Below are 10,323 nucleotides of genomic sequence, written 5' to 3' on the forward strand. Positions count from 1 at the left end.
ATACCGGGTGCTGGGAATACACGGTGGACAAGTGGTCGGAGCCTGGGTGGGTGGAGACGCACAACGCTTGCCGAGACCGACGTTTGCTGATGCCACGTGCATCACACCATCATGGCAGCCTGAGCCTCGACGAATACAGGGAAAAATGGGTACGCGAATTCATTTCTTTATTCTAATGCTCAATTCTGTATAATTTCAAATCATTTTGCATTTTTGCCGCAGTCGACGTCACATGATGGCCAGCCTTGCTCCCAGTTCAAGGCATGGGTTCTGTCCAAAAAGGGCAAGGCGACGGCAAACATCGACTTCAACCTGGAGGACCCGCCCGAGGTGTACAACGATCCCAGCATCCACAGCCGTGTCACTGAGTACACAGTGATGGCAAGGGTGGTTCATGGGTCAGAGTTCGATCCGAGCACCCAGGATCTTGATGGAGAAATCGTGATGAGGGTGGGAGGAGGCAAGAAGCATGGCCGGTACTGGATTGATGACAGTACAATCGACACGGCCTCTACTCCCACTCTCTCCCAGATCCGAGCAAGGAGCACGAGCTCGAGCCCGGCGATACACCCACGGCCAACCACTACACAGTTCCAGATGGAGGCTCTTCAGGTTATTTCTGTTTTATTTATCGTTCGTTGATAGTTACATACTTTAGCTTTGCATTATAACATTGGGATGAAATATTATAGGCCCAGGTGAAAGCAGAAACGAAGCAACGGCAAGAGATGAAGGCGAGGATGAAGGAGATGATTCAGCAGAGGGTGGCGGCCGAGTGGCAGAACATGGAGGAAGAACAACGACTGACGATGCAGAGGATAGAGGAAGAAAATCGGTTGAGGATGGACCAAATGTTCCAATACATGTAGAATTTTGCATCGAGTATGAGTCAAGCTTTGCCACCGCCACCGATGCTATTCCCTCCACCTCAGCCACCCACAACTACTGTGAGTCACTTGACACCTTATACTACAGATTGAATACTTTGACTTAGAGAACTTTAGATGTTAGCATAAAATGACTTAGAGAACTCTAGATGTGAGAACTTTAGGTGGCAGGGGGTTTTTATAGAGGTTTATTAGCGAGATAAGCTAGGGTACGGAGGTGGCGTGCATGGCAGCAAAAGCATATAGTACAAGAGTGCCTGTATACACACATGATAGGATAGAAGCATGCATGGCTGCTGAGCAAGGAAGCTACTACTGCATAGGTGGATGTGGTGTGCCGGCCAGCCAAAAAGCAAGTCTTTGCTTGTGTGCAGGAGATGCCGCAGCTTCCTCTCTCTGACTCTCTCTCTCTCTCTCTATATAAGTCCCTCCCTCTCTCTAACTCCCTCTCTAATTTCTGTCCTGACCTGAGAGAGAGAGAGAGAGAGAGAGAGAGATTAGGAGGAGCGTGCATTAGTCTAAGACGTCGTCGTTAATGGCCAATGCGATGCATGCAGACTGTGTTTCTCATCAGATCAGGCTTTGTTGTTGTTGCTTAAGCATGTAGTACTACTTTCGTTCTCATCATCATCAGTTAGATATGGTACTAGTTCTGTACGTACTCCCACTTTATTAGTTTAATAATATATATAGTTATTTCCTGGCAGCAGCACAGCACACAAATGCAAGTGGCGTCGTGTCATCACCGCTTACACATCATATATATCATACATACGTACGCATGCAACAGCCTGCGCTGCCTAGCCTAGCTCATATATATCATATAACAATATAAATTCTCCCAAAATTTAATCAAATAGACTAGAAGTTTCCTTATTAGCTTCCCATGCACAAATACAAGTTAGTACTATATATACTTATGTGCAAGTATTTTTTCAAGACACTGCTTATACTTTCTGATTGCAGTGAGTTTTTTATATCTGCAGCTCACACATGCAATCTCTTCTCTTTTATGCAGAATCAATCGGCGGTGTCAAATAATCAGCCTCAAGACCCGGATTTGTCGCAGTGGTTCCAAGGGCCTCCGCAGTGATTGCATTTGCATTTGTGGCTTATTGTAACTTAGTTGTGACTTGTGATGGTTTATTATGCATGTGATGATGGTTTATTGTGAATTATGATGATGGTTTATTGTGAATTATGATCGTGGTTTATTATGCCAGTGACATATAATTATGCCTGTGATGATGGTTTATTGTGAATTGTGATGGTTTATTGTGAATCGAGAGGGGTCCGTTATACGTGACAGATTAGTAAAAAGGGGGAGTACGTATATTGTGAATCGAGAGGCTTGTTTGCCGAGTGATTTGGGCGTGACACTTGGCAAAGTGTCTAAACTTTGCCGAGTGTGGTGGCCTTGACACCGAGTGTTTTAAGCTTGAACTTTGCCGAGTGTTTTGGGCTTGACACTCGGCAAAATTGAGAAACTTTGCCGAGTGTTTTTCCGTCGTGCACTCGGCAAAAGCGCCATCACCGTGCCATCCCGTTAACTTTTTTTGCCGATAGTTTATTTTTACTGAGTGTTTATTGACTCGGTAAACCATTTGCTGAGTGCGTGATAAAAAACACTCAGCAAATAGCTGTTTACCGATACTATAGATGTCGTGTGTTCTATGCCGAGTGTTACACTCAACAAAGCCTTTGCCGAGTGGTTTTGGGCCTTTGTCGAGTGCCCCTGGCACTCGGCCAAGCTACTGTATCCCGTAGTGAATAAGATATATGAGCCATTTGTTGAGGTAAAACATAGTCAGATTTATGCTATTAGTGTGATTTGCACCTAGAGTGGCACACTTAACGAGTTTAGGGATATGCATTTTGAGAGTTCAGATGACTTAGTGACACCGTGAGACAACTTTATGGACCGCTGGTGTATTTTACTCTTTCGGAATGGATAGAGTACTTGGTTGTTTTCAACATGCGGTTTTCTTATGCGGACTGCCTGCTTGATTACCACAGTGCTTCCACAGGCGGTCAGGTTCCCCTCCTGGCCAACTGCATAGGTGGCTTGCCATATGAACTGCCTGCATAGAGGAACCTAGGTGTCGCTAAAAATAAGTTTTTTTATAGTGATCCTACTACATGGAACATAAAGTTTTACTCAAGACTCTCACGTGCCCAAGTAAATTCCCCATAATTATACTCAATGCTAGCAAATCTCTACTGCTGGAACATTGCACATATGTTGTTATATGGGGCGTACAATATGCAATCCACTCAACCACCTTAGTGCCTAAGCACCCATGTCTATGCGGTCATGTGCTTTGAGATTCACCGTGTTTGATGTTTGCATCTACTTGAGATATGAAACGTCAAAAAACATATAATCACTATAGTTGCAATACTGGTTAAAAATGAGTTGCATTGACTTTCAAATTTCACTTACAGGTAAATCAGTGGTATAGAACATTTGAGACCCAAACTCCGAGTCTCATATTAATCAAACACGTGTATCTGATAGTTCATGATATGGGTGTGCCTAATGTTGGTGTAATCTATGCATGACCTCCTTGCACATAGCAATTGGACTCAATGAACAATCTAGTCAAACCCACAATCTAGTCTGCTTTGCAGCCAAGCAAGACTGACACACCTGATCGAGTTTCTGAATCAGTGGCACACCATCTACCATCTCCTTGTCATCTAGTTTTCTCAGAGCTTGAAAATTTACATGGCCAAGCCTGCCATGCCAAAGCCAACCCTGATCTCCCGAACTAGCCAACAAACAAGTAGGTTCAACTGAATTCAACTCTATCTTGTATAGTCTATTTGTAGTTCTCTGAACACACATGATCAGTCTAGGTGGATTCTTCTCAGAAACAGTAATCTCATCATCATCCTTCACAACACAATGTCCAATCTCAGTCAACTGACGTAGACTAATGAGATTAGTTCTAAGCTTAGGTATGAAATAAACATCCCTGAGCTCCCACTAATCCCTAGTTCTCCACTGAAACAAGATAGACCCTCTTCCCTGAATTTCAACAACAAATCCATCCCTAAACTGCACCTTACCAGTGAATGTTTGGTCAAATTCTCTGAACTTCAGTCGATCTCCAGACATGTGGTTACTAGCACCATTGTCCAGGTACCAGATCTCCCTGGTGGACTCCTGACTGCCGGTGAAGTGAAGTTCTGGCTGCACCATGCCTCCATTCAGAGTTACTCCCCCCTGAATTTGTTGTGATGTGTACTCAAGCAGTCCCGGCTCCTCCGTTTCTACGAGCAACAATGATGGCTCAACATCCACTGCCAGGACATGGTGTGCCTCCTCCTCCTCCTTCTCCCTCGGACACCGATTGGCATAGTGCCCATAGCGATGGCACTTGAAGCACTGTATATGGCTTTTATCCTTCTTGCCACTCCTCAGCACCCTCCTTTGCCTGATCGGTCTGGCCACCTCTTCCTCCATGACCACCACCTCGACCACACCCACGCCCACGGCCACCGCCATCCTGTGATCTACCTCTGTCGGACGCCTCACCGGCTGCCCACTTCTGCCGAGCCTCCCACTCAGCCTGAGTCAACAACACCTGATCGGTGTCTGATCTTGCACCCACTGCTCCCTGCTTGATGCGTTCCTCATACGCCTTCAACCGCCCCACAGCCTCATCGAATGCAAGCTTCTTGAGATCGTAGAATTGTTCGATCCCGACGACCACGTTGATGTAGCACTCTGGCATGGTGTCAAAGAGTTTCTTCACCAGTGCGACATCATCCAACATGCCACCTAGATTGCCATACCTCACCGACATCCCTGTCAGCCTCCCAGCATATCCATCGATCGACTCCTCCACCTTCATCCTCATCACGTCGAATTCACTTTTCAATGTCTGCAGTCGCGCCTTCTTAACGCTCTCCTCGCCGATGAATCTCACCTTCAGTGAGTCCCAGACCTCCTTCCCGGTCTTCTTCGCTGCGACTTGCATCAGCAGATCATCGGGCAGGCACTGAAGCAAGTGCACCCATGCCTTCTTGTCTTTCGCCTTCGCCGCCGCCACCGCCGTCGTGCCCTGCTCGGACAACTCCCCTGATGGCTCCATGATCTCTCCCACATGCCCTGGTCCTCCATGATCGCTTGAACCCTAATGCTCCAACTGGTGTAGTTGGTGGCCATCAACTGCAGATAGGTGATCTACCCACTGCCGCTTCCCCCGCTGCTCGCACTTCAGTCACCCATGGATGCATTACACGATGCTTTGCGAGTGATTGATGGCTCTAATACCAAATGTTAGCAAAGGATCAACAATCTCAAGCAATGACACATGGTGGCTAAGCCTAGAACACAAGTATGCGCAAGAACGCGACGAACAAATGATGAACACATGGCAACCGCCAGGGAGACGGTGCCCCTTTTCACTATTGATAAGATGGAGTACAAACACGGTTACTGAGTTTCTAAGGTGCTAACACACACCTCTTACATCAGGCTACTTATACTAGTAGCGGTAACACACACTTGCTTTAATGGAAAAACTGCTAAAATAAGATACAAGTTGGCTAAGACGCAACTGCTCCTGGCGTACGATGTCGTGGGCGTGGTCACCCCGCGCCAGCCCCGCTCCAACTGCTCCCGCCAACATTCAAATTCAAATGCTGCCGCTGCTCCAGCTTCTCCAGCTCAGCTGTAGCTTCAGCTTCATCAGTGGTATTAGGGTTACACCAACACTAGGCGGCCTCAGTGATGCAGCGCAGAGGGCCATGGCGGGCGGCCATGTACTCAAAGGCGACGATGCAGAGGCGGTCGATGTTGGTGAGCTTGCCACTACTACAAAAAGCATTTCTAGGGGCGGCTAGTAACCGTTTGTAGGGGCGGTTTGCCCAACCGCCCCTACGCAAGGGTCTCTATAAATCATGCATTTGTAGGGGTGGTTCCTAGGCCGCCCCTATAAATCGATTTGTAGGGGCGGCTCGTATTACCAACCGCCCCTACAAATCTATTTGTAGGGGTGGCTTGTATTACCAGCCACCCCTACAAATTGATTTGTAGGGGCGGCTGTAGTACTAGCCGCCCCTACAAACAAGTATTTGTAGGGGCGGTTCAATCTAGAACCGCCCCTATAGTACGTTTTCCCGCAAAAAAAAATCAAATTTACAATTCAAAATCATGTTGCCGAACGTCCCACGACCAACGTTCCGAACCGCATTTGCGTTGCCGAATGCCCCGCGACCAACATTCCAAACCACATTCGCATTGCCGAACGCCCCGCAACCAGCGTTGGCGTTGCCGAACGCCCCGCGACCGCGACTACAAGCACAAGAGTATTCTATAAACTACAATTACAAGTCCAATTCACAATAATATATACAATCCATCATTAAATATATAAATTCCATACACATTGTTATCAACATCCTAGAGCTAGCCTTTTAGTCTCACGAAGGTGTTGGTACTGAGGATTTGTACCTAACTCAGACTCTCGGTCATGGTAGGCGCCTCTGACATGTACAATCTGGTCCAATATGAAGTTGCAAAGGTCGCCGACGAGCTCTAAGAGTTGGTCATCCTTGTATGGGTCTCTTTTCATTCCTTTCTCTTCTCTCCACTACAAGGGAACAAGTTTCGGTTTAGTATTTCATACCATTTACGAAGTTTTTATACTACGGGTGAAGAGGTTCAAACTTACCCTTAAGGGGTGTCTCCTGTAGACACCGGTGTTACTCATTATAGAACATATATAGTATCCACAATGTACACTCCTAGGCTTCTGCTTGGGGCACTGTGTGTTTTGCATATGAAAATGTTAAGTAATGTTTTTGATAGCCATGTAATGGAGTACTGAAGAAGTATGTTACACTTACCGCACATAGTGTTTTTATAGCCAGCTTTTCCTTCCTTACTGGATCATGCCTTCCATGATGATTAGTGACATAGAACCTAAATGCCCTATTCGAATTATTTTAGCAAATACAACTTGTTAGTATCCAAAAGTGAATGTTAAAAGTATGTATACAAACATATAAGCTAATGAGGATTGTCGATATGTATACGTCTTGAGAATCGATATGAAGTCTTTGTATGTCACCGTGTCCTTATCTAATGAATCAAAGACCCATGCCATGCTCCTCCCGACATCGACGGCTATACAAATCCAGTGGTTGCTGCGTGGATTTAATCATAGAACTAGATAAGCTCTTTTGCATCGAATAAAATATATCGAACAAAGCTTTAAGTATAGAGTTGAGCTTACTCGAAGTTGTATGGTAGCCATATAGTAGAGTGTTGTTGGAGATTTTTGAAAGCCAGGGCAATGTATGCCACAACCTTAAGGGACTCTTCCCTTAGTTTCGCCGTACGGATGTGCTCTTTCTCCCGAAGAGTCTTTGCAGCAGCTAGCTCTTTGGCATCAAGTGTCCACCATTTAGGGTAATTGAAATTTGTTTGGGCTATAGCTTGAGGGTCCACATACCCGGCTTTCACACTTGGCATTTGTTTGACAATGTGCACTTGCATTCTACAAATCACGGCGTGGGTTAGTTATAACAAAATTCAAAGATTACATTCATATCATATCGGGAGGACAAGGACTTACAGGCACCACGTGTGAATTAGATTCATCTCCATTTCTCCTAGGTGAAAGTATGTTTGCATGTCATTGAAGTCAAAGACAATTTTCCCGACTGGGCTTCCAAATGTGCCGGTGGGGAAGCATGCTTGTATGATATTTATGCTCGTTGGGAGAACACGCAAGTACCAATCATGGAACCTTCTCATTCCAACTGGTAGGCGCTGGATGTCCCGGTTTGGTAGGAAGGGCTTGCCTCTTTCATATGTTTTCAGGCAATCCTTTGACCATTTGATGGCATCAACATTTGGATACTGCTTTGTAATTTGGTGGAGTTTGCTAGTGACGGCCTCCTCAGAACCCCGTGATTGAACTTTTTTAACTTGGTTCTCAGGCTTGAACTGGTCATGGGAATACCACTTGGACACCGATGAGATGTCTTTGATTGGAACATAAACTGGCCTTATGGTGATTGGATGCTTCTTTTGAAGTTCCCATTTAGGCATATCCTCATCTTCTTGTGCTGCAGCTTCTTCAGGAGGCACTCGTTGTTCATGTATCGGCTATGCTTGTTGAGAAGACTATGGTATCTCATGATGCACTTGCTCGGTATGAACTAGAGAAGGTTGTGGCATCTCATCAGGCACCTGCTCGCTAGGAGGTAGGGAAGAATGTGGCATCTCAGGAATGTGGGGGTCATGAGACGGTGAAAATATCTCCCCGACCTCAACAACGGTGAAAATATCTCAGGAATTTGGGAGAGGGGGAGGCGGCGAAGAAGTAGTCAATATAATGTCCTGTTTGTGCTAGAGGATGAACTACCCCATAACGTCTCCGAGTAACACTAGCCCCTCGGGAGTTGCATAGTCTATCCTCCACTGCATGAACTTAGGCTTCACTGTATGCACCTCGACCCTAGTGTAGTCTAGAGGTATCTTATTATTGTGGTGTAAGCCACCGGGAGGATGTGCCACACCCGTTGCCACCTCCATCACAGTGTTCTGCTGGCCGCTGAGAAACACCAAGGTGCAACTAGTTGGTTTCCGTATGCGATCGACTGGGGTTGTGGCTGTAGTGGAACCTTGGCTGCTAGGAACTTTTAGAGGGCTGCCAACTAATGCTAGTTCTCCTGGCAGCGTCACTAATATCCGTGACTTCGTAGACAGTCCTTGCTCCTCCAGCGCCTTCGCAACTAGAGCCCTCACTTGGAGCTCAAGACTAGTCTCCCAGTCTCGGCCATGTTTCTTGTACATGTGCCTATCCTCTTCGAATCCTTGCTTCCAAGTCGTCCTTTTCTCTAGCCCCCTGGTGCGGCCTATGTGCTCCTTGTTTCCCAAGCCAAGGCTAAGCTCATCCCTCTTTGTGGAAGGATTGAATGAGCCCTTCTCCTTGTCTTCAGCATATTTCAGTATCCTTGATATCGCCTCTTGGGTCTCTGGCTTATCAAACTTAAGATTACTACCGGATGATTCTATACTCCTCGCATATATCCAGTTCCTTGAGCGTACCTTCAAATTTGTCACATCGATATTCCCAGCAGCTACGGCCTCTTCGTCCATCTTCCTAAACTACTCTTCCTTGGCATAGTAGCCACCGGCGCCTAAATGATGGTGGTGTTTGTTCCTCTTCGCCAGCTCGGTGTTACGGGCACTGAGCTTCAATGCCTCCGATGAAGTCTTCTGAGCCATGAGCTCCTCCCATTGACTAGGAGTTATTTTGTCGAACTCGTTGAAGGGAGTTGACCCCTTTTGGATATACTTCATGTTGAGCTCCGACCTCCAATGTCGAAATGACTCTCCCATCATCCTGATAGCATTTTTTTACCAATTCATGCTTACCCTCTAGAAATCCAAAATTGACCTTCAGTTGCCTATCCCATAGTGCATTCTTTGTGTTCTCTGGTACCTCTTTCCAGTTACGGATTGCTGGGTTCAATTTATCTCTTACTAGGGCCCCGATCGTATTACAGAATTTTCCTCTTAATTCCTTCGGCTCAAGGATCTCTCCTGCTGGCCCGACCTCCGTTATCACATATCATGCCTTATCTGGATATAGATTTCCTTTTCTATCCCCTCGTTTCCTCTTAGGCTTGGTAGTCATGGTTGTGTCTTGAGTTTGTGGAGCAGAGGCATCGTGATCCATCTCTGTGGATATTGCCTCTGCTCTCCTTTCCTCTACTCCGTCTTGTCCAGCGAGATGTCATGAATGTCGATGTCATCTTTTCTGAGTTTTAGGAGGGACCTGTATATATGACAGGTCAAAGTGTTAGCAGAGGTAACACAGCCAAAGCTTTAGCAAAATTTACAAGCTAAAGTTTTTTCCCTACCACCTCATTCGGGTCAAAATCCTTGTCCAAATCTTCCTCCATTGGCCTCCTTCTGGATTCACGTGGGAAAGGATCCTCGGGACTTTCATATCCCTCTTCTGAGTCATCATCATCATCATCCTCTTCTTCTTTGCCTTCAGCAGCCTCTCCTGCTCTTCCTTCTGCTCCCCCTTCCTCCTCGTCACACTGCTCCTGAGTAAGCATCACTTCTAGATCCTTTTCTAACTCGTTATCGAACTGCTCCTGAGTTAGCTGGTCCTCTAGTGCTTGCTCCTCATTGGTTGGGTGCTCATCATGCTCGGGGCATCAGGCTGCACTGTCTGGTGTCCACGACATTATTCTACGCTTTGTTCTAATAGATGCAAGAAAGTGTGCTTTAGGCATGCGAGAAGATATAAGAAATCAAAAAGGGCTATAAACCAAAGTAGTCCTATAAAACAACAATATATAAAAAAAAGAGTAGTAGCAGTGGTAGAGGCCTCAGAAACATGTCAATCATCATCTGATCTTGAACTTGGAGCATCAAGGCATCATAACAGAGAAGAGT

The 10,323-nt window shown here is 46.1% G+C and overlaps 1 protein-coding gene across 1 annotated transcript; it reads right to left on the reverse strand.

Annotated features, from left to right (window-relative positions):
* Positions 1-3,876: 3,876 nt before the first annotated feature.
* On the reverse strand, positions 3,877-4,987 carry LOC136488660 (uncharacterized). The gene is made up of 2 exons (XM_066485512.1): positions 4,533-4,987; positions 3,877-4,462 (listed from the first exon to the last, which is right to left on the reverse strand). The coding sequence occupies exons 1-2, from the start codon at positions 4,985-4,987 to the stop codon at positions 3,877-3,879; spliced, it is 1,041 nt and encodes a 346-aa protein (XP_066341609.1).
* Between the last annotated feature and the right edge of the window lie 5,336 nt (positions 4,988-10,323).

The sequence above is a fragment of the Miscanthus floridulus genome, chromosome 10 (genome assembly GCF_019320115.1).
Source record: "Miscanthus floridulus cultivar M001 chromosome 10, ASM1932011v1, whole genome shotgun sequence".
Taxonomy (NCBI): domain Eukaryota; kingdom Viridiplantae; phylum Streptophyta; class Magnoliopsida; order Poales; family Poaceae; genus Miscanthus; species Miscanthus floridulus.

Coding starts and splice junctions, on each gene's coding strand:
- LOC136488660 (XM_066485512.1), bottom strand. CDS start 4,987: ATGGAGCCATCAGGGGAGTTGTCCGAGCAGGGCACGACGGCGGTGGCG. Junction 4,463..4,532: donor GCTGTGGGGCGGTTGAAGGC/GTATGAGGAACG, acceptor TTGTTGACTCAG/GCTGAGTGGGAGGCTCGGCA.